The sequence below is a fragment of the Barbus barbus genome, assembly GCF_936440315.1.
Source record: "Barbus barbus genome assembly, chromosome: 14".
In the NCBI taxonomy this organism is placed as follows: Eukaryota; Metazoa; Chordata; class Actinopteri; order Cypriniformes; family Cyprinidae; genus Barbus; species Barbus barbus.
The window spans coordinates 15,187,256-15,213,196 of NC_136742.1; the positions used below are offsets into that span (position 1 = coordinate 15,187,256).

General features: G+C 40.2%; 2 protein-coding genes across 2 annotated transcripts in view; both read right to left on the minus strand.

Moving 5' to 3' along the window:
- LOC306880185 (creatine kinase B-type-like) overlaps positions 1–25,941 on the minus strand; it is a 985,569-nt gene that overhangs the window by 788,882 nt on the left and 170,746 nt on the right. The window lies entirely within an intron of this gene.
- The window catches only part of LOC306880167 (mast/stem cell growth factor receptor kita-like), a gene marked incomplete at its 3' end in the record, with an annotated part of 28,224 nt that continues 27,765 nt past the window's right edge, over positions 25,483–25,941 (minus strand). Inside the window, exon 21 of the mRNA XM_079433499.1 lies at positions 25,483–25,656. Within this exon, the coding sequence (XP_079289625.1) occupies positions 25,483–25,656 (174 nt within the window). The remainder of the gene's footprint in view (positions 25,657–25,941) is intronic.

Below are 25,941 nucleotides of genomic sequence, written 5' to 3' on the forward strand. Positions count from 1 at the left end.
CTGACGAGACGTGAGACGTGCGGATCCATATGCAAGGCTTTATTATAGAACATGGTCAGAAACAGGCAGGGTCAGACAGTGGCAAACAGGTATGGCAGAGGCAAGACAGAGCAATCCGGGGCGCAAGCGTGGGTCGATGATCGGCGAACAGTATCCAAAGGGGCAAGGCAGAGAGATAATCCAGAGACGAGAGCAATAATCCAAACAGGGAGCGAACAGAGTCCAAACGGCAGAGGCAAAGGGTAAATCCAGGAAACACGGGCAGGGTCAGACACGGCAGGAAAACAAGGCAAGACTAGGACTAGAATAATGGCTCTGTAGAGTTGCTATCGCTGGGTTAGTGATAAACGCTAACAATACTCGGCCGTGAGCAAGAGCAATCCCAGGCTTAAATAGAGTGATGGTGATTGTGAAATGGTGATCAGGTGTGTGTGATGAGTGAATGGTGACAGCTGATCTGTGCAATGCATAGTGGGAAATGGAGTCCAATGTGTTGTGTAGTGTGAAAAGTCCATGTGGTGAACGGGTGACCTCTGGTGGTGAATGAGTGGAAGTGCATGGCCAGGATTCGTGACATAGCCCCCCCCCAAGGAGCGGCTTCCAGACGCTCCTAAACAATCCAGGAGGGCGGTGGCGCGGAGGCGGAGCAGGGGGAGGGACGGAGGGCCAGGTCCTTGAGGAAGAACCGGCAGAGCAGGAAACCAGGGCGGAGCCAGAGGCCAGGTCAGGACCGACAGCGCAGAGGCCCACCAGGGCGGAGCAGACGGGACCGGAGCCCACCAGGGCGGAGCAGACGACCACCAGACCCGAGCAGAAGACCACCATGGCGGGGCAGACGACCACCAGACCAGAGCAGAGGACCACCACGGCGGAGCAGATGACCACCACGGTGGGGCAGACGACCACCAGACCCGGGCAGAAGAACCCCATGGCGGAGCAGACGACCACCAGACCCGAGCAGAAGACCACCACAGGGAGGCAGACAGGGCAGGAACCCATGACAGAGACTGGGATCTGGGGAGAACAAGGACAGACAACACAGAGAGAGCAGAGACAGACAACACTGGGAGAGTCTTCGTTGCAGGGCAGGACGGGACCAGAGCCCACCTGGGCGGAGCAAGAGACCCCCAGAGCCAGACAACTGACCACCACGGCGGAGTAGACGGAGCCGGAGCCCACCAGTGTGGCGTAGACAGGGCAGAGTATCTCCACGGCAGAGCGGACTGGTTAGGAAGCCATGACAGGATCAGGGATCTGGGGAGAACAGAGACAGACACCACAGAGAGAGTCCCCATGGTCACAGGAGCCGTGACCGAGCAGGTCGAGAGTTCATGGACGGTCTCTATGGCTGTGGCAGGACAGGGCGGGAGCTCACAGACGGCCTCTTTGGCCGTGACAGGACAGACAGTGAGTTCAGGGGCGGCCTTCATGACCGTGACAGGGCAGACAGTGAGTTCAGAAACGGTCTCCATGGCCGTGACAGGGCAGACAGTGAGTTCAGGAACGGTCTCCATGGCCGTGACAGGGCAGACAGTGAGTTCAGGAACGGCCTCCATGGCCATGACAGGGCAGACAGTGAGTTCAGGAACGGCCTCCATGGCCGTGACGGGGCAGACAGTGAGTTCAAGAACGGCCTCCGTGGCCGTGACAGGGCAGACCGTAAGTTCAGGAACGGCCTCCGTGGCCATGACAGGGCAGACCATGAGGTCAGGAACGGCCTCCGTGGCCGTGACAAGGCAGACCGTGAGTTCAGGAACAGCCTCCGTGGCCGTGACAGGGTAGACAGTGACGTCAGGAACGGCCTCCATGGCCGTGACAGGGCAGACCATGAGGTCAGGAACGGCCTCCGTGGCCGTGACAGGGCAGACAGCGAGTTCAGGGACGGGTGCCACCACTTCGGGAGGTTCTGCAGCGGAAGCCGCCACCTCTGGAGGCACTGGAGCGGACTCGTGGACAGGAGAGGCCTCAGGAGCACAGTGTGCAGCCCACACACTCAAAATGGCAACCGCCATAACGGGAAGCACTGAGGTCAGGGGAACAGTCTCTGTAACAGCCAGGGTTGAGGCCCTGTGAATGCCAGCTACCCGCACTGACATCAGTGGTGGGTCCATCACACTGGATATCAGAACTCGAAGGACTGACCTTGAATCTGTGGTAACAGCCTCTGGCAGTTCGGCGGAGGCGTGAAGAGACTCTGGCTCTGGCTGGAGCACTGAGACGTGCTGTGACTCTGGCTGGAGCACTGAGACGTGCTGTGACTCTGGCTGGAGCACTGAGACGTGCTGTGACTCTGGCTGGAGCACTGAGACGTGCTGTGACTCTGGCTGGGCAGGCATGACGTGAGCAGACTCTGGCTTGGCAGGCATGACGTGAGCAGACTCTGGCTTGGCAGGCATGACGTGAGCAGACTCTGGCTTGGCAGGCATGACGTGAGCAGACTCTGGCTTGGCAGGCATGACGTGAGCAGACTCTGGCTTGGCAGGCATGACGTGAGCAGACTCTGGCTTGGCAGGCATGACGTGAAGGGGTGCTGTTGCTGCCGCCATTTTGTGAGTGAGTGCGGTGCCGCGTTTCTCCGCGACACCCACAGTGAACGGAGAGCCCACACACAGCAAAGCATAGTCCATAAATTTACTGAGAGATGAACGGGGACCCTCGCGGATTAACTGAGACTTGAGCGGCTGATTAATGCCTTCACAAAAAAAAAATCAATAAGTGCGTAGTCCGGCAGATCAGAAAAATAGGCGAGGTCTAAGTACTCCTGAATGTAATCCTCGAGCGGTCGCGAGCCCTGCTCGAGGGTTAATAACAGTCGTGCACAGTCCATACCTGGCCAATGTCCTCTTGAAAAGCCGCTGGATCCTTGTGTGGCCGAGTATTCTGTTACGGGGCTGACGAGACGTGAGACGTGCGGATCCATATGCAAGGCTTTATTATAGAACATGGTCAGAAACAGGCAGGGTCAGACAGTGGCAAACAGGTATGGCAGAGGCAAGACAGAGCAATCCGGGGCGCAAGCGTGGGTCGATGATCGGCGAACAGTATCCAAAGGGGCAAGGCAGAGAGATAATCCAGAGACGAGAGCAATAATCCAAACAGGGAGCGAACAGAGTCCAAACGGCAGAGGCAAAGGGTAAATCCAGGAAACACGGGCAGGGTCAGACACGGCAGGAAAACAAGGCAAGACTAGGACTAGAATAATGGCTCTGTAGAGTTGCTATCGCTGGGTTAGTGATAAACGCTAACAATACTCGGCCGTGAGCAAGAGCAATCCCAGGCTTAAATAGAGTGATGGTGATTGTGAAATGGTGATCAGGTGTGTGTGATGAGTGAATGGTGACAGCTGATCTGTGCAATGCATAGTGGGAAATGGAGTCCAATGTGTTGTGTAGTAGAGCCCTGCGCGGGACTGTTTTCTTCATCCCGCTCCCGCCCGCGCACGCCGAATTTCTGACCATTACCGCCCGCTCCCGCAACGTGTGTGTTACACTCCCACCCGCTCCCGCAATATGTATGTCCACTCCCGCCCGCACCCGCAAAACTCTGAGAATTTATTCCCGCACGATAATAGAGATGCATTGATTTTGTGTCTTCTCCCGTCCCGCAGGAAAAAAAAAAAAACGTATTGTATTGCTATTATTAAAGAGATTCATGTTTGTTTCTTTCCCTGACCTGCATGTATTCTGACGCACTGGTAGGAAAGATGAATATAGCCTGGGCTATCGGGGACATCTAAAACGCTTAGGCTACCGCGCGTTTCTTTAGACTTCAAGTACTTTGATTTTGTTGACAATGACATCATGTCGCTAGTCTACCTCCCGATCCCGCAGTGTTTTTTTTTAGCCGCCCATTCCCGCCCGCAGCAAAGTTCAAACCGCCCGCTCCCGCGAGATTTGCGTTGGGTCCCGTGGGACCCGGCGGGTCCCAATCCCAATGCAGCCCTCTATTGTGTAGTGTGAATAGTCCATGTGGTGAACGGGTGACCTCTGGTGGTGAATGAGTGGAAGTGCATGGCCAGGATTCGTGACAGAAACAAAGCAGAAACAGCATCTCTACAGCAACAGTCTTTTAGCTGAAGACATGATGTAAAAGCGATACATTTCAAATGAGACATTATGACATTAATGTTTGTTAGGACCGCATGAATCAGACAGTAATTGAATAAAGCTCAAGCCAAATTGGAATATATATTAAATTGGGAATGCAGCACTGAGCGGTGGACAAATGATTTCACATTAAGGAAAAAAAATAAATAAATAGAATTTTACCTTTGGGCTGTTACTGATTGGTATATTTTAGTGATATTTTTTAATTATACTTGTTTGTGGCTTTATCCTCTGTCCACATTTCAGTTACAAAAATACTGAAGTAAAAAAAAATAATTAAAAATTATAATTAAATAAATAATAAAAAAAAAATATTAACATTAAAATTAAGGATTTTGATATCTAAAATTGAAATTTAACAGCTTATTTAAGCCGATTTTGATAACCAATCATTTAAAATTTTGTATTTTAACATTTTTAACTACAACTGTCAGCTAGCTAATTAATTTAAACACTAACTGGACACAAAACAGGTGTCATTTAAGCATATAATCTGGACTTTATAATCTTTATAATGCATATAAGCAATGTGATCTAAAAAATTCAGATTTGCTGATAAATGTAATAATTTCATGGCAATTTGTAACTATTTTACATTTTGGCAAATTGGTGGCTATATGAATTTATACAATTTTTATATTCTTGTACAAACTATTCATGACCCAGTGATGGGGCTTCATGCTTTCTTTTTTTCCTGAAAATCGTGTTTTTGTATGATTCACATTATTCGAATTCATACAAAATCGCCACCTCTTAAACTAGTTACTTTTTCAGTGGGAAATTTCATAAGAAGTGTTTCATTCGCTAATGCATGTGAAATGTGTCCATAATAATTATATAGTAATTGGTAAAAGACAGCAGCCGTCCAAAACATTGTGCAGCTCAAATAAAAATGACATCATGACATCACACTGAATATCTGTCATGTTACTGAATTAATTAGGCTCCTTATAAACAATTAGTGTTATTCCAGTTATCAGCAGCTGTGATTACCTCAATCAGACTGATGCAATTATGCTCCACAAACAATACAAATCCACACGTTATAGTAAGTGCAGCGAGTTGGACAGGATGTGTCCTCTCTCTCTCTCTCTCTCTGCGTCGGGAGTGTGTTACCACAGCTGGCTCAGGGAGGTCTGTAGGGAGCGATAAGAGTCGTCAGTGATAAAACTCTCTTACAATATCAAATCTTGAGTATGATGTCATACATCTGAATAAGGGCTTAAAGAGCTGGAGAGAGTTGCTGGATTTAAGGATGTTTGTCTTTTATTCATTAATATATATTCAGTCTCTCCCTGAGGATGAACGGACATAGTAAATAGCGCTTATACCTGTGTGTGTGTGTGTGTGTGTGTTTGTGTGTAAAGTCAGTGCCTATCCAGCTGTACAGGAAGGGGTAGCTCTCAGGTTGTCAATTCCACGAGTGTGAGTCTCCCACGTCACATTCCACTCATCCACACAGCTGTGTTTGAGGAAAACAATCTTGAATGGTAAAGACAAGCAAACTAATGAAGAGACAATAGTCCACCCTCACAGTACCGCTTACACACACGCACATTCTGTAGACATTGTGTGTGGACAGTTTAGTAAATCCCCTTGTTTTATTCAGGTCCACCAATTTTAGTTGGCATTAGATAGTGAACAAACATGAGAATTCATTTCTTACCGTATTCTGTGTTTCTGTGTATTAGTCAGGGCCTGGCATTGTGAGAACATTGACAGTGTGTGAAAGGTGTTGGTGAGGTAATCAACTACAATTTATTTATCATTAAGACAAATTGCATATGTGGGTTAACTGTTAGCGAATAAAAAAGAGCTTATTGTTTGAGAAACAATTTTTTTTATGTGTGCAAGTACAGAAACCAGCTCTATTTGAGCATAAATGGGCTGGATAACAATAAGACTTTTTTTGTTCTGCATTGCAAATGCAGGATGTGACAGCTAGGAATTTGAATATGAAGTGAGTGTGAGACTATTATGCTCATTTCTTTGGATTAGCTTTGTTATGGATGAACGAGTCAATTGTTTATGACAAGAACAAGAGCTACGGAGATTTCCAGGAAAATTAGACATCCATAGACTGTAACCCTGTAATTTGCGTGAAAAGAAATGTCTTTTTACTGGATGAAGCTTTACTAATGTGTGCGTGCACCAAAGCGAGCATGTTTTTCTTCCGATGTTTATTTGTGTGCTCGTGTGTTAGCGTCTGTGATGGTTTTGGGTTGTTAGCTTGTGAATAGATTGTGGAGGAAGGAAAGTTGATTTCCTTGTCCTGTGTGGATCCAGAGAAACAGGATGTTTGTATGATATCCACAAGAATGCTCAGTGATATGATGAAAGGTGACACTCTTCTTCTGAGTGTGTCTGATGAGGCTACAATCTACTGTATTTAGCCAGGATGCCCTGTAGGATGTTTTTGTGTGTGTGTGTGTATTTTCTTTATCGCGTTTGAAGAATGTAATTTATGGTATAAACATACGTCATGGAGGTTTACTGACTTCTGTGCATTTGCATGAATGGAATACTGTTGTCCTACCAGAATAGTTTTAGTACAAATGACTGTGCATAACTGCAACAAAAAACTTGGAGTTAAATAGTTTAACCAAAAAATACTGGTTTCTATGCTGTTATTCAAATATATATTTTCTCTATCGTTAATTTATATAAGCACTGTTATATATATTTAATATTCCTTAAACTTTATCAAATGTAACAGTGCGTTTCTGAAATGTGTGTAACCTCTGAGTTTTCAGTGCTGAACTGTTGGCTTTTCATTCTTGATCTACTTTTATGTTTTCTGTATGCAGCATTAATTGAACATCAACAGTCAGTCAGAAATATGAAACAAAAATGCACATCTGGCAACAGTGATGTAAGGCCTACTCACAATTGGTCTACTCACTCCTGCATGTTCCGTCTTTTCAGTGCGCAAAATGATTTAATTTAAAGCTGTGGTCCGTAACTTTTCTTGGTTAAAAATGAGCCGAATCAGTATTTGAGCAAGTACATAACCAGCCAGTGTTCAAAACTATCGCCTTACTTTAGCCTGATTCATAACGGTTACCTTATGTTTTCTAAACTGAGTGGTTCGGGTAAGTTTTCGCGGGAAACTCGAGCATGACACTGCGTCATTACGTCACGTCTGTAAACATAAAGAAGTTGTCCCGGCTAGGCTATCACACTTGAGGGTCCTGCAGGTGGCGACTCGTTTATAGCCTTTTCTCACAGCAGCTAGAATAATTAATGGTTTCATTTTGATGGCGGATTGTAATCCAGAAAGGATTATGAGACACATGTGAATGAAATTAAATTATATTCCAGTTTTAAATGTGTTGATTACAGATAGCCTGGGATTATACAAGATTTGTATTTTAAAGAAAACCAGTTCGAAGGGTACATAATTAGCTTTTTGGATTAAAATAATTTCTTAATATGAAATTCGAATGGCATGACAATTAGATTAGACTGTACAGAAATTGAAATCTACACTTTAATGCACACTATACCCATAGTCACGCAATGCTGATGTTGTTTACATTAATCATTTGAGAATAAAGTATACCAATACAATAATAATTTGCATGGTTTGATGTGATATGAGCTAACCGATTGTTACACTTAATCACCATTTGTAGCGCAATTTATTGTAATGCTTTTTTCCTCAGTTGGTAAGAACAAATGTGGCAGACTTGTTACTTGTTCAGATGACAATATACGGGGAAAAATCTTATTTGGGTCATATATTCCAAGACATAGGCTAGAATCTGTGATTCTGAAGTACAGTGAATATCCTCACCGGTGCGGTGACTGACTGCCACACATTCACCTCAAAACATTAGATTCATCCGCGCTGGAGCCGTGCAAGATAATTCTGCAAGTAACTGCAACTCCAGGTTTTCAAACAGAGATGGTGACAAAGAGGCAAAACTTACAGACTGCAGCTTTAATTTAAATTAAAATTCTAATCTGAATTTTATTATGACCTCGTATTTGTGTTAGAATGGCAATTATTATTGATAATTCATCGGATAATTTATCTAGACATCTTGAAAAGGAGATAGCGGGTGCTTAGGTAGCTAACTTGAAGCCTGTGGGGCTGTCAGTAAGAACAGGTCCAGTCTAGTCAAACCAGGTAAGTTTATTGTACATCCAAGGAGGTTTTGTGCATCTAGATGTGCGTGTGGTTTCTATAAAGGGAATAGATATACATTTTTAATTTACCAATAAACAGTGCTAAATAAGGTACAAGGCAACCACAAATGTTACATCAGCAGGCACATTAAATAACTAAAGCACATGCCTAAACAGGAACTAGAGACACTTATCTGGAAACACTTCAGGAGTGTCTAAGTCATCATCGGATTGGTTGAATTATACAGGATTTCCGGGACACGTGTGAGTCGCGTTCTTTAACATTCCGCTTGGAAACAAAGATGCCATGGTGCCAAACCCCCTCACGAAAGAAGAAAGCCGTCGTGTTTACAACTGTGACGACAAATGCTCATCAGGATCAAATAAACGCTGGATTTTCAAAAGTATGTGAAATATTTAAAGTTTGCGGCATAGAATCTTTAAAATACATCCGAGAGTTTCACACACCGGTTTGTTATTGTGGCGACATTTCCACGCCCCGAAACGTGACCCTGAACGTAACGAACCGTGATTGGTTGTTTGACATGTCAATGAAAGCTACCATACATTCCAGACCTTCAGCCGTCAGTCTACCCAGACCAAGACAAGCATCCCCCAAAATAGAGACAGGAACTAATAATTGGAATTTGCATTGATGAAGTAGTTAACACTTTTTGGGACAGAAGGTAATTTGCACGAAACACACTGGGAAATGACACACCCTCTACAGTAATCAACTTATCTCTAAACTCTTAGGATTTGTATTACCTTTTTCTAATCTTGATGGCTGTCTGTCCTGTTGTTAATAGAATGAGACTTTTTTACCAGACACACAGAGACCTTTCAAACGACATCAAACAAGAACAGTTGTATTGAAGTGAAGTGAAGTGAAGTGACATTCAGCCAAGTATGGTGACCCATACTCGGAATTCGTGCTCTGCATTTAACCCATCCAACGTGCACACACACAGCAGTGAACACACACACACCGTGAACATACACCCGGAGCAGTGGGTAGCCATTTTATGTTGCAGTGCCCGGGGAGCAGTTGGGGGTTCGGTGCCTTGCTCAAGGGCACCTCAGTCGTGGTATTGAGGGTGGAGAGAGCGCTGTACATTCACTCCCCCCACCTACAAACCCGCAACCTTTGGATTACGAGTCCAACTCTCTGACCATTAGGCCACGACTTCCCCAATTGTTATAAACTCTGATTAAGAAAATTGGTTTCCGTGATCTCTGTAGTGTCCTGTGTTTAGATGGAAATGAGGGGAGAGAGTGGGAGAGTGAGTAAAGGAGGTGGATTTGGAGAATCATACGTAAGGTGTGAAACTTTTGTCTCTCTTAGTTGGGTGTGTTGTCTTGAATGGGGATGTTAGACTTGTTAGGCAGAGTTCAGATGTTGATTCTATGTCTTTTCAGACTGTGGCCCTTCTCCGGTCCAGACAAATAGCATCAGCCTTACAGTGAGGACCAATTAAACAGGACCAATCCAACCAACAGCCTTGGTGTTTGAGGCTGTGTTATCTATAGCCCCCTTTCCACCGCAGGAACTTCCCCTAGGAACTAGGGACTTTGTGCCGGTACTCTGTGTGTTTCCACCGCAGGAACCAGGATCTAAATAAAGTTCCCGGTACAAATTTGCCCCTCAGAAAGTCCCTGCTCGCGAGGTAATACTTTTTCAATGGTTCGGAACTTTCAGGAGGCGGGACTTGGGCGCTGAGCATGCTGATTGGTTGAGTTCACGCAGCACATTTATTTCAACCACCATATTTGCATAATTAAAAAAATATATATATTACTGTTATTGTGTCATGAAATGTAGTTTTAAAAGTATTTCAGGCGAGAATGTAGTTGTTTAAAACTCAAATCAGCGGTTTATTTATACAGACAGCGCCTATTTGAAAATGTGCTTCGCCAATTTCGGAGACGTGAAGCTCCACATGATCACCAGGCGCTGCTCATGTATCCCACTGAGAGGAGCATAACCTCCGCTAGTCCTTCTGACATTTGCCACTGGCTCTGATGTCTCTGTTGTGGTATAATTCGCTGGTATATCGATATAATCACACTCCCAAGTCGAAGGACAGCTTCATACATCAGGCTGTCAGGAAGCTGAACTCCCTCCCGTCCTTGCCCCCCCTCCCCTCTTTCACCCCCATTTAACACAGCAACACACTAGGAACTCTGACTCTGTGACCCCCCCCACGACCAACAAACTGTGACCGGCACCTGTCACTTGTGCAGCATTGGCTGATCACTACCTATCCAACATTGACTGCAAATTACCTCTTCGGATAGTCTGACAAAAAGCTATCCGAACTTGTCACTTTAACAGACTGATAAGCTCTTCTTGCACTACACTCATAACAAAACAAAACAAAACAAATCTGCACAGTTTTGTTTTTGTACATTCAACTGGTTTGCACTCCATCTTTCTGCCATGTGCCTTATGCACTTTATCTATCTCTCTTTTTTTATTTTCTACAATGTCCTCAGACTGATAAGCTCTTTTGCACTACAAATATATCTACACAGTGTTGTTTCTATTTAACTGGTTTTGCACTCTATCTGCCATGCGCCTTATGCCACTTATCGATCTAAATCTTATTTTTTTCTACAATATCCTCATTTGTATATTTGTATAGTTGTATGTACATATGTTTAAACTGTATTATCTGTATCTGAACGTGTTTAATGTTAACTGTATGCACCAAGGGTCTGAGAGTAATGCAATTTCAATTCTCTGTATGTATGTGCTGTACATGTGGAAGAATTGACAATAAAGCTGACTTGACTTGACTTGACTTGACTTGAACTCGCAAAGTCAGAACTACCGAGGACGCAAGTCCGAAAAGGAGAAACGCGCGCAGACCTACATCACCAGACTATTTGACTATTCTCGGTACTTTAGAATTCGATGGAAATACATCAACAGGACTGGGGTAAAAAAAAAAGTTCCTTGGAAAACAGTTCCTGGGACAAATTGTTCCAGGTAATTTCGGTGGAAAAGCGGTTTATTTATCTGACCAATGCGAGACAAAATCATCATGGTCATCATGTTTTTCCCCATTAAAGTTAGAAAAACAATCATTACCCTTTAAGAAAAAAAAAACAATATTAATTGTTTTAATTAAAACAGAATTTTTGAGGCAAAAATCTGAAATCTCAAAATTGAAATAATGTAGAAAAACAATGCCTGCTGACTCAACATACACACACACACAAATATTTGTACTAAATTTTAAACTGATGTACATTACGCAAATGCAGAAAAGATGCCCATTCTGAATGGATCTCTTGCAACACTTCAGGCTGAGTTTCCAGATAAAGTGGCAAATCATGCTCTTTAGATCATCTTAACTTACCTTGTTCATTATTTAATGGTGCAGTAACACCTGTTTCCCAACAAGCTCTATATTTAGTAGAACCTATGTCATCCCTTGATCTGTCGGGTCAAGAAGTGCAGAAAAAAGGTCAAACTTTAGCCAATATCTTCTGTAGTCTGTGAAAATATTACCAAACAAACATTTCAAATGATCTCAGAACCGCCCATGCCTAAAGCTTGTCTATACAGACACAAATTTTCTTAGTGAGATGTTTATTGCTCAACATTGTGTACTCAAAAGATGAGTCAAATTGTTGGCTCATTTAACCTGTCCTAAATAGGATATTAACATGGAAACGTCTGAATAAATTACCTTGAATGAGAGGGCTGGATATGATGAAGCATGGTAGCACTTGTGCACGCTTTTGATGCCTGAAAGCTCCCAAGTGGCCTCTGGAGTTCCAGAGAGCATTCCTAACTGGATCCTGTTTTAATAAAACGGCCTCTCAGCGCTCAGAAAACAACTTCCTTTTTAACCACAACTTATTATTGGAAATACTTTGAAGGTGGATGTCCTCAGCAGAAAACTAATAAATAGAGAGATCCCATGGACTCAACTAAAAGAAAAGAAAATATTTTTAAAGTTCATCTGAAGGGCAACTCTTAAAAGACACAGAAACAACTTATGATGTGTATAATTAACTATAAGACAGATTCAAGGAGTCAATTTGCAAAGAAAATGGAATATGGTATTTTAGTAAACAAACTTAAGTTCATGGAGTTTCTTTACAATAAGAGTGAGAAAAAACTCGATGTGAGTGAACAGGACTCAACACACTGTTGCAAACTTGTTGTTCAGTTGAATCCAAGTTAACAGCGAAACAATTGTCATTTTGGGGCCCAGAAAAAGGCACAAAGACAGGAAATATAAACAGTTTGAATTTGAAAACTTTTTCAGCAGCGTATAAAATTATTCTGTAGCTCAGCATGTTTTTCTTCTTTTGTTTGCCTACACATACTATTTGTCTGGAGCAATTATTTATTTAAATTAGAAACAAGTAGGTTATTTGTAATGTGTAGTAAGTAACTTGATAAGACTCTTGAGAGAGGTAAATTTAAACTTGTACCTCTGTCGACATACTCCAATTTTTATAACAAGCATAACATTTTCAAAACATAACTCTGTGTTTTAAATCTGAAGAGCAAATGCTGTATGTTACACATTACAGACAAACAAAGAATGACAAACTCAATGATGGCAGTAAAAACCAGGATCTCAGGTGAAGTGGAATCTATTTGCTAGATTAAAATAAACAGACACTCTTTGCAACTCTTATAAATTCTGTAATCTCAAGGATCTTCTGTAGCATTTTAATGCTTAAATAAATCAGCTCGTAATAATACATGACATCTTCATAAGCACAGAAAATGAAGCACAAACACAGTCTTTGGAAAAGCTTTTGTTATGTAGGCTATGCTCCATTGAAATACAATGCAGTTGTGAAGAACCATACAGGTACTCTAACACCTACCCTGTCCGTTCCTCCCTATGCATTTGCCGTGATCTTATAATAGTTAGCCTGTCTTTGAGCTATGTGACATCTTGTGTAAACCTGCAAGCAATTGATCTTAATTCTGTTTTAAACAGCAAGAATGTGGCACCTGTGTGCATTTAAGAATCTTTCGATTTTGAGGACATTCCTCCAGCCAGTTCCTGTCAACATGGTGATAATGTTTCACTGACATGCGACAAAAGCTGTATGTCGTCATGCATGAATACTGTCTGACATACTCTGAGAGTTTGCGTTGTTGTCAAGCTTCATTTGGATGTGTAGTGACACGTAATGCTTTTAGTGCTCTGTACTTTTTTTTTATCTGCATGATGGAGGACTTTGGGCACATCCTTACCATGCCTTTATCCTGACACCATCTGTGGACAGCATGGGCGCCCAGATGGGAGAAAATGTTTGTGTTCATCACCCTGTAAAAAAACACATGCCGATGGCACATCCACATCGTCTTTAGACATTTTTCCCCTTAGTCATGCATCACTTATAATCAGGTTATACATTTGAGCAAGACAAATGTTGTGCAAGAATAATTTGTCATACATGATATTTATTTGCGTGGATAGATTGATTTCTATTTATTTGTTGATTCCTGAGGGAAATTTTTGGCATGTGATAATTATACGCCAAAGGCCTAGAATGGACCCAGAGGATGTTGTAATATTCCTAAACATCTGTTATCAAGCAGAAAGCCTCTTCCTTTTGTTAAATGTAGTTGCCCAGTGTTGTTGACTGAGACACAGAATATTTAACTAGTGTACTCTTGTACAAGTGACGCAAGTGTCAGCGGCTGGCCAAACACAAGACAGCAGAACAAAGGAAATGGACGAAGACAACAGAAATGAAACCTGATACGGTGTCCTTTGTGACCCCTCACACCTCCCGCTGCATATTTAATGAGCGTATAGCTGATAGTCCCACACCCGGAATGTTCCGGGACCGAGTGCTTGTCCGTTACACTGAGATTCCAGCCTTTTGTTTTGAATGGTGAAATATTCATGCAGGAGAGTACAGGAGTGATTAGACGCTGTATGAGCACATAAAGTGGGGTCTTGAGTCTAAGCCTTTTTTGTGTATCTGACTTAGTATGTCGTTTGATGGTGTAGTGTGTTGTACGCAGTGATCTGAAACATTATCCTTTTGTAACCAGTGGGTCCAGTGCAACGCTACAACACTAACGTTCAGAATCTGCCTGACTGAGATCTTTGTGTAAAACTTTCTGCACTACAATAGCCTTTCTACAACAAAATATGATTCACAAATATATGATAAATATTATCATTTAGTCACTTAGTTGCTGGTAACCACTGACTTACATTTTATGGAAAAAATACAAAGGAAATCAGTGTCGAATCAGTACAAAGGAAATCAAATGGCAACTGTTACCAACATTTCTCAAAATATATTCTTTTTTTTTTAACAGAAGAAAGAAATTCATATAGGTTTGGAACAACTTGAGGGTGAGTAGATGATGATAAATATAAATTTTTGGGTGATGTATGACAGTAAAGGCTACAAGAAAGGAAAATGAGCAGACACAATTAAATATCCAGTATGGACCAATACTGATAAATGAAAAAAAACCCCTCTAATGACCAATAACTGTTATGGTACCAATAAACTGTGCATGTCCAAATCAAATGTAATACAGCATAGCAACTGATATTTGCTCAGTGTGTCACTGTCCATGCTAAATGGATAAATTACTTAAAGGTTTTTCTAGTTTAAAAGCAAAAATCAAAACTGGCTTTTAGTCCATGTCTAATAATTTAACTTACTTTTAAAATACACATGTATTTTTGAAGTTTACATTCTTTCTCTTCTGGGAAAATTGTCCAAAAGTATTGATGACTCATCCTGCACTACACAGATTTTTGTCCAATTAAAACCCTCCTCTTAATGTCATCTGACTTGCAAGAAACAAATCATGGTTCACAGCTGTGATGTAACTAAAGCCAATTGACCCCTTTTTAATATTTCCCGTCCAAACTTCCTGCTTAATTAGGAACTACATCAACAAAGAAAAGACGGTTGCCTCTTTCAAACAATTTCATGTAGTCTTCAGTTGATCCTCAAAACAACAGTTGAAGTTTATTCAAGGCTAATGTGATGGTGTAAGGTTATTGATATCACACCTTCCCTTCCATTGTTCTATCTACCCTTTGTTGGTATCCTAAAGGAGTAGTCATATGTTCTCAGTTTAATTTAGTCAGTTTAGTGAGGGTTAACTTGCCCTGAATTGTTACAGGTTCTGGGCAAGTGGCTTCTTAGAAGAGGAATAAGAGAATGTGTGTGTACGTGTATCCTTACCTCTGTTATTACCACACCACTGTGGTGGTGTTTGAGGAAGTTAACTGTATCAGAGATAAACCCAGCACACATTTCCCCACTCCACCTCATCTATCTCTCCATCCTCTTCGCCTCTCTGCTGTGGTTTCTCTGCACAGTATATATGTGTGTGTGTTATTGCTTAAGGTTGTTTGTGTGTGTGTGCATGGTTGTGGTGTTGTCCTGGACTGGTTTAATGGTGGCTCTTGTGGTAAATATGCCCCCCAGTATATATACATACAGATCCAACACACACACTTCCTTAGCAGCTGGGACAAAACAGGAAATGGTGTTTACCCTGCTTGTCACATGCACAACGTAAATTAGATAAACATATGTGTTAGAGATGTGCATGAATAATCGACAAGACCAATACTTGTTCTGCAACTAATCGACTATTAAAAACACTATTGAAGTTGCAAATAATTTTTCCTTTGAGCATTTGATTGCTGTAGGCATTCAGGTATTTATTAGAGGTGTAAATTTGAAAATGGTTCAAAATTGAACCGTACCGTTCTCCACACATGGTTTGCTGTGAGAAGATTTCGCTGCGGGCATCCAGATATTCTTCATAATGCCGCTACGCTGACACAGAGGAGATGAATTATTGAATAAAATCTTTTTTTTTTTTCTTTGCACAGAAAAAGTGTTCTCGCCTCTTCATTAAATTCAGATTGAACCACTGATGGCAGATTATTCTGACGATGCTTTTCATACTTTTATGGACCTTGACAGTGCAATTTACTATGCAGTCAATGGGACAGTCACAAGCCTCCCAGTTTTCATCCAAAATATCTTAAATTGTGCTTTTACAGGTTTGGAACGACATGGGGGTAGGTGATTAATGAGAAAATTTTCATTTTGGGGTGGAGTACCTTTAAGGGGCTATACATACAGAATGTGTTTTTGGATCTCACTGTGCTGCTTTTCCATTGTTTTTCTTTGTAAATGTGTTACGCAGTGCATTTTATTGCTGGCGTGAACTCTTTTGGCCATTATAATCACGTAGTGAAAATCTGATACCGTGACAACCCTGCTAAATGATGAACAGACTTATTTTGTTGGTTGCTGTGCACTGTGAGTGTGGGAGAGTTTGCAGACGGAGAGATCTGTTCTGACTGGCTATGTTTTGTGATTATGTCGCGTCACACCCCATTTTTACATCAGTGTAGACAGACTAATTGCTCGGTTAAAGTACTGGACTATAAAATGGCATGAAATGCCCATCCCTTGAACACATGAACTCTCACTTACTTTGACTTATAGGGTCGCTAGCAACAAACAACTTTCCTTGAGCTCCCTGAATGTGTTCACGGCACATTCATTTGCCCGGGGGTGTCATCATTTAACTGCTCAAACTGCTTCTCCAGTGCAGTTAAACTGCTGGCAATCCACCGCCCAAGGAAATAACAGTCAGCAAATCTTAATAAAGCAGCAACTCATTGGAAAGTAATGTCTAGAAAACCACAAGTAAACCAAGCTGATGTTTGAATACCAGAAAAGAACAACTTGATAACATCAACTGTCACGGTTCTCGATTTACCCAAGATGGAGATATCCCACATGTTTCCATCATAGCAAACATTTTGAATTGAAGGTAGACTCTAACAACAGTGTTATTTAGGATCATATCTCACCATATCTCATCCCTGTATGACAACCTGTGCCTTCAACCCAAACAACAGCCTCAACAGAAGGAGGAGACTCTTTATCTACATAAATTCACGATCACGGATCTGGAATCATACAGGTCTGTTGCTGTCTTGTCTGTTACATTGTTGATTTCATCTAAACATTTCATCAGCACAGACCCAAGGAATGTGATAAATGACTATTCCCTACCCTCAGAGTTAATAATTACAAATTAAAACTTGTTGTAAACATACAAAAACACAAAACAATATTTATAATTAAAAAGTCCACCAAATATTATTTTGCCTCAGTGACTTTTGTTTGTTTAGTGGCCTTGAACTTCATACTTTATCGACATATGCTGATTTTGTTGTGTTTGAGTATTGGAAATTAAATAATTAAACATTGATTGCTTGGATTGCAAGACAGGACTGGTCATGTTATCTCAAAATGCTTGCTCCTTATGTACAATAAAAATGCTTTTTTAGGCCATTGTTATGACTGGAATCTTGATCTTGTGTGCAGACTACATATTTTCATAATTTCAAATTTTTCTGCAACTCCAATAACAGGTTCTGACATGAAGACTTTTTTCCATGATAGTCAATGCATCTATTTTTTTTAATGCAGATCAATAATAATAAAAAACATTCTGAGCCATAATCAGTCAAGTAATTGTCAACCAGTTTCAAATCTAAAAAAACTAAAATATTCTAAAAAAATGTTTTGTGCATTTTATGAAGTATGAACTTTTCTTAATCTTCAAGTCACAATCAGTAGCTTTCTTTTCTTCTCCATGCTGTATTTCTTCATTACACAGAATTTCATCTTTTTTCATCACTTCTTTCATAAACCCATCTAATCCTTTCACCCTCCTTGTCCTGTTCTGAGCACATTGAACAGGTCAAACTGTCATAAACACCACAAAAACCACAGGAAGTCCCGCTCATTAGAGAAACCACATTGACTGAAGGGCACACAAAGTACTATTACAGCAACATGGAAAAACACTAAAATATATACAGTATATATTTTTATTTCAATATGTATCAAAACAATATTTATTCACATTTCAAGACGTAAAGTGGGTATATGTGTGTCGTAGAGTTAAGAGGCAGTAAGACTGCAGTTAGGGGGCATAGAAAAGGACAGTCTGTTTGTCTTGGAAACTAGTGTTGTTTTTGGCAGCCTGTTTTAATTTTAGTTTTAGTCTAGTCTTTGTGTGAAGCTGTCATTTTAGTTTTTATTAGTTTTAGTCACGTTCATACTCTTTTTAGTCAAGTTTCAGTCAACTAAAAGTCTGAGCATTTTAGTCAGAATTATCCATGACTATTTTTGTCTAGTTTTAGTCGACGAAAACTGATGACATTTAGTCTAGTTTTAGTCAATGAAAATTGCATTTAAAAAAATTGCTTTCTAGTAATTCTATTTAACCCAGTCAATATAGTATAAGTACACCTAGTAGCAGTGGCATACCGTGGGGTTTTAGTCAGGGCCTTCAGTAAGCAAGGTTAGTTGTGTATAGGTTTATAGTGTTTTTTTACTTCATTGTTGTATGTCTGTATTTATGTAGCACCGTGGTCCTGTGAGGCACGACATTTCGTTCCACTGTATGTCCCCACATGTAGCGGAATTACAATAAAGCTCAGCTTTAACTTCAACTGTAAACATCTTACACATCTCTGTTACAGCTAACGCAGCTATATGCATATAATGCACATATTATGCTGCACACAGTCTCTCAACAAACAATGACGGCTGTTCGACTATTTTAATAGTAGGCTAGATTGGGGTGGGTTAAATGCAGAGTAAATTTCCCTACATGGTCAGTAAAAGTAATCCGCAAATACACAGGTCACTATGTACATCCATGTCACTCTAAAACGATGACGCGCCCAAAGCAGCAAAACTGTACAAACTCTGGACATCCACACACCACACCACAGTATTATCAACACACCACCTACACCTCCATAACAATGTGCATGATACAATACTCATCAAATAATAAAGCACTCACCTGTCACTTGTAAATAAAGTCCATGGGTCTGTCACAGTAAAGTGGCATGGAATGACAGACCCATGGACTTTATTTTAAATGAAAATTTACCACTTTTCATTTAAAAGTAAACACAGCCAACAAAATAACTTGTGCTCGGTGCTAGCTGTTAGCCACTGATAGCACTCATAGTTGCAATTGTTGAAATGGCGCATACAACCTTTGCTGGCCTTTGTTAGAGAATTCACTTTGGGTCTTCCTTTCTCAGTTATTCTCTTTTGTCTGCAAAAGAACGCCTTGAAAAAGACGATTTTAGTAGATCGGCAACAAGATCTGGTGTAGGCGCCGATGACTGCAGCTGTCATTTTCTTTTCGCTTACTTTCATGTTCGTACCTTAGAAATCCCTGATTAAAGGGGCGGTCTAACGCTGGGGGTAGCACTGGGCACGTAGCTGAGTCTGTCCTCGCTGCAGCCTGTAGCACGATGACGTACTGGATCAGATCCAAAACGTAGTGGATGTTTTACGCGCATAATGCGCATGCGCAAAGTGGAGCTGTCATTAAAGCTAGTATTAAATGTAAATTAAACCTTAATTACGAGATATATAGGTGTGTTTCACAGGCTTACACAAATTATAGTATACTGTGATTTTAAACCAGTAGTGCAGACTATCGAAACTTTTTGTAGTTTTGAATGGAGTTTATTTTTTTATTAGTTTGCTTCGTTTTGGAAATAAATCTACTAATTACAATTTTGTTTGTTCTTTATGAAAACATGGGTTCTATTGTCTTTTTTTCCATAATAGTCTTCTAGTTCTGTCAATAATTCGTTCATGAATCAAATATTATTTTTCGTTCTCACTCTCTATGCTATAGGCCTACGTGACAGTATAAAAGTTATAGGCCTACTAAAATATGAAGACATCTTTTTTTTTATACCGTATAAAAATAAAAATAAAAACAATCCTGTCAGTCGGGGTTCCGTTAGCCAAAAGACCCGTCAATCCTATGTCCTACAAATAAATACACACACGGTCGGGGACAAGGTAACAAAGATGACAATATATATATATTTGTGTTATGCATATGCAAGTTAAATCTCTGGAGATAGATCTAATGGCTAAAGACCATCCATTCCGTTACGAGGGCGATTTATTTTTTTTGAGTGTTTTGTATTATATCATCAGATGATGTGTGAAAAGCAACTAATAAAACATTTGTTACCTGACTGAGGTGTTATTAGCGAGGTAAAGTCTTATTATAAATTTAATGGTTTTCTAATTATTATTAGCCTATTGAAAATGTTTGTAATAGCTATATAAACAAAATGGATCGGCATTAATTTAATATCCCCTATGAAATTTAAATAAACATGACGGATACAATCAAAAAGACATTTAGCTAACTCTGTCAGAGTGATGTATATATTTATAATTAGCTATTTAGTGCAACATCTGCATATGAAGAGCTCATTTGCAAAAACAGATAACTGTTTTTAACAATTCTCAGAAATCATGTTTTTCACTGTGCAGTCCAATTAATCTCAATCAAACTGCAGTTGGCTTATTTTGACTAGGTTAAAAATAACTAAAAAAAAACAGCTAATTAACACAAAACAAAAACAACAATAAAAAACATGATTTAAAAAAAAAAAAAAAACTGAGGTAGGCTATCTGTTTTTGCAAATAAAATCTTTGTATCATGTTACAGTGCTTATTGTATCCTTATATAATGGATACAGCACTGATTTGAGCATCCTGGCGATAACATATGATAAACTTTGAAGTTGCCAGTAAAGAAAAGCATCGTGGATGAATTTAGACATTAAAGTTTTAACATAGTAATGTAATGTAGATCAAAAACCCACCCTTAATTGCTACATGTACTGCTTTAGACTTCACTTAGACGATGTTGCTTTGGATAAAAGTGTCTGCAAAATGATTAAATGTAAATAAAAATATGAATTTATTCGAGACCTACGTATACAGCGCATGCGCGTAAAACATCCACTACGTATTGAATCTGATCCAGTACGTCATCGTGCTACAGGCTGCAGCGAGGATCTCTTGAAGTAGCTGGACCCAGAGGGCGGGCTGTCATTGAAAGTCAAAATTTGATTGGCTGATGATTCTGTCACTAATGCTTGTAACAAATCAGATGTGACGTCTTTCAACAAAAGGGTAGCACTATCTGTAGTGCTGGCCTCTGACTTTTTTTATGTAGGACATTCCAGTTCAACCTCAACTAAACTAATCATAGGCAATTTAGTGGACATTACACAAATGAAAATGATATCTAAATAATCAATAAAAACATTTTTCACACAATTTAGTTTATAGGGCCAGCAGAGAAGGCCCTGCTTCCCCTGATGGCCCACCACTGTGCTGGTAGTATAGACGAAACCAACATTTTCTTTTAGCCAAACCCATTTCAAACAAGGTTATCTTATTATATTATTGTTACCTTATAGACTTAAGAATACATCCATGCGATATTTAGTCACAATTTTCGTTGACGAAAGCAACACTATTGGAAACCTGTTTGAAACCAGTCATTATTTTTGTTTTTCACTTTCATGGCACCAATGGAAATTACACACTTCAGCTTCAAGTAAATATTATCACTTCTTCAACATCTGGAGTTCACTGCAGGTGTTTCATGTCTTTCAACAAAACTGTAGTGTGTTGTAAAACATTATTCTTGTATTCCCTCGCTGTCTTTTGACTGGGCAGTGAGTGAAGTCCTCAGGTGCTGCTGACTCACTGCATGTATTTTTGGTCATCTTCAATAGTGGGAAATCCTTTGCGTCTTATCAGATGTGTGAACAATAAACTCTGACTGTGCTGAGAGATTCACATGCTAGGAGAGCTGTAAGATGTCTACAGGACACCTCTGAGCGCAAGTACCATCTAAGAGCTTCCAAAATATACTTAAAACACTTCAACCTACTGTTAAGGACTCCAAATAAACAATTTAACCGAAGGAAAAAACTTCTTGCAATGAGAATTCATGTCTGTGGCCCATTAGAAACAGATGCCCAGAGTTGCATCAAAGCCAAAATCACAGTCCCTATCTCACTCAGATGTCTCAGACAGCATGTTTTTAATGTCATTTACAGCCCATTGGGCATAATCATAAATGAGACACAGCATTTCTTCAAAGACAGTTGCATTTGCTGCAGTCTGCATAAACTGTAGCGCATGCACCTACAGATGGCTGACAATATGGCCCAAAATCATTTGGTTCACATATTAGATACAGACTGACAGGGACACCCTGTTAATAGTATGAATTTACTTAATTTTACTGAAAATTGCATTGTCAAATATGATAATGTCCCTTTCCAAAAATAGAAATAATATACATTTTATTTTTCCATGGACCCCCCTTGCAGGTTCTTTTCATGTCAAAAACACCTTTATCAATCTGTATTGAGTTTTATTTTATTTATTTTTTTATGAACATTCATTTTGTTTTCAAAACAAAAAAGTGCTCAAAGTGCTCTTTAACCTTTCTTACTTTCTCATTTATTTCTTTTTTTGAAGAACACCAATAATTTTGCTCCAGATGGCAATACAAAACCTTGTAGCTAATAATCTTAATACTTCCAAGATTCATGGTTTCAGTTATTTATTTACATACTGAAGTAACAAGAGCTACACACAGAATTTGCACATTTGTTTTCAAAATAAAAACTGTAAAATAAATATACAATAAAATACATTAAACAAACAATCTTTTCAGGGGCCAAAAACCTTTCAATCACTTAAAAATGCGTATGAGAACTGTTAAGTGACTATGCAGTCACAAATGGAATTCCTGGACCGTCTGCGTTTAGTTTTCACGTATGTTCCTCCAGTCATCGGTCAAACAATCACTGAAACGACAAGAAACGCTGAATATAACGTACGTGGATTAAATATATATCCAACTGTACCTGTGTCTGAAAACTGCACTTATGAATAAATGAATCAAGAGGCAAAATAACGACAGAAGATGATCACGTCAAGTTACATAAACTGGAAATGACAAACTGTAACATACAAAAATCTTTTCAGCATATGAGAGAACGTACCATGATAACAAAACAAGAAGCAACATTATGATTTACATATATATATATATATATATATATATATATATTATTTACATAAAAGAAAAGAGCAAACAGTGATGGAATGGATGTAGCGGCTGAACATTGATTGCTTCAGCACTATAATTTCAAACAATCTGAAGTTCATTAACTACAGTCGTTCTACTCGAGTAACCCATCAGTGCTCTGGTATTTTAAAAGCAAATGACCTGCATTTACACATTCACACACGCTCCCGCAGACACGCAAAACACATTAGCGCAAATGAAAGCGAAAGCCAGTGCCATCAGGAACAATGTTCCAGTGTGGCAAGAAGGAGGGGGGGAGCGGTGGAGATGGGAGACGGGTTGAGATTGATCTCCCGGGCTGAGACTTTGTGGAAGTGAGACATCTGCCGCAGGAAGCAGCTGGACACAAAGAACAGAAGGAGACCTGGGAAATGAGCTACCGACTGAGTGCCCGGACTATTGATGTTCTGTGGTTGGTGTCGACTGAAGCATTCAGTACGTAGCTCATATTCGGACCAAAACTCTGCCCTTTTCCCTTTGGCAGTAGAATGAGAATCCTATTGGCTCATCTAAGTAACAGAAAGCCGCTTTTTTTGTCCTCCAACTGAAAGCCACCCTTCTATTGGCAGATCCTTCATTGGCTACTCCTACAGAGAGCAAAAAGCCATTGGCACCCATTTCTACACAGCAGCAGCAGCTTTCTATTGGCTCAACCTTCAACAGCACGATTCTCATTGGCTAAAGAGCAGAGAAAACATTTCAGGCACAACAGTTGGTGTGGAAAGTAGAAGTCAGAGTAACTGAGTCAAGTCTGTAGGAAACGCTAACTCGCGATTTCCACAAACACGAGAAAGCAGAGCGACGACAACTACCGAATCCTACCAAAATCGGACGTAACACGAAAAAGCCAGCAAAACATATACAAATGTACAAAAAAACACTACTCGCTATGTCTTCCAGTTTCATGAAGGATAAAATGTGGAATCACTTTGGAATAAAGAACAGAACCGATGCTACAGAAGCTACTGATTTTCTACAGTCCACCATTACGGAACCACATCACGTGTAAAACGACTCAAAGAGGCATTTAGAATGTGTTAGAACAAGCTACGTCTGTGCCATACAAATAAGTATTCTTACCAAATATTTTCCTTAAAACACATGGGAGAAGTGGAAGAAGCTGTCTAATGTGATCCCTAAAAGAAACACTGTCTAAAAGTTTGATGAATCAAGCTTGAATTACTGCACGACTGGATCATTTTGCTGTCCCAACTTACACTTCCTGGTTGAAAGGAAAAAATCAGCACAAGCCAATAATATAATACTGCTATGTAACCAAAATTTCACTGAGTGTTTAAAACGATGAACTGTGATGAATTGCCTCTACATGTCTCAACATCTTTCCTGACAGTGAACTGAAATGCGCCTTAATTTGGTCTATTTAAACACAAAACAGTTTCAGCTGCCTACTGACAACATACTATCCTGAACGCAACATGCAATAGGTAACTTGTTTTTGGCTTGCGCAGCAACATGATCACGCTGTCAGTGTTACAGTGCTGAGTTATTGCTGCTTATACATATAGTTTCCAAATAGCATAGTCTTTTAAGTGGTTGATATTTGAATTTATGAGCGGAATGACCTGCAGAATAGTTGATAGGAAAATAACTGATTTACACTCACGGCAGGCTCTTTTACTACTGACAGTCATAACAATCATGTCAAATTGGATGTCAAAAAGATGTCAGAGATGTTTTGGGAAAGTAATTTCCATTGTTTTCGCTGTGATTTCATTTAGTCTCGGACTTGAATCAGCCTGTTCCTTGAATCACGACTTCTGTCACTTGTACAGACTTGACAATTAGTAAAAGAAGCGTTATTGTGTTTATATATTCCATATAATAAAGCAAAGGGATTCTAAAGAAAACAAGTTCAGTCCTCTTGCAGACTCACATTGGAGATATAGTACCATGGAATGATGCCAGCATTGACTATTAGCTTTCTTAAAAATTCAAAATGTCCCACAGTTCCAAAGAATACATGAAATGTTAATAGGAACGCACACCATCACTGTCCTTTCTGGCAGGGGGCTTATATACACAATCTGCGAGAACGGTGACTGTAAAGAATATGACTGCTCTTGTAATATGACTGATCCAAAAAGAGATTTATGATCAGTGTTTTCCACCAATGTCCTCGTGTATGTCAGACAGCTACAATGATGCTTAGCCAGGGCAAAGAGGGATGAATGGCATCTACTGGAACGCCTGGTTTTTGATGAGAATTGATCTTCAGACCGGAGAGTGATGTGGACTGGTCCCTTCCAAGAAGACATCGTTGCTGGAGAGCAGGGGCTGAGTGGCGGTGCTGTGACTGTCGACTGAGTTTAGCCGCTGGACGTGAGAACTGGACTCCTCACAGGACCCCGGTGCCGCAGGCAATCTGGAGCTGAAGTTTAAGTAAATCTGAAGAGAAGAAAGGTAAAAATCTTGTTTAAAACTCATGCATTCTTACAAAAAATACTCTTTGTATTCTTTGCTGGTTCAACATAGATAATTTTTTTTACAATTTATTTATTTTTTTAATACAAAAAGGAAAAGAAAAAATAACTAAAATTACTCTAAAAATGTCATGAGGTGTAACCATAAAATTTTAAAATTTCCTTACACCATGAATACAGGTGACTAATTATTAAAAAGTTTTTAAATATATTTTTCAAGTAATTAGTAATTCACAATATCTATGTTTTT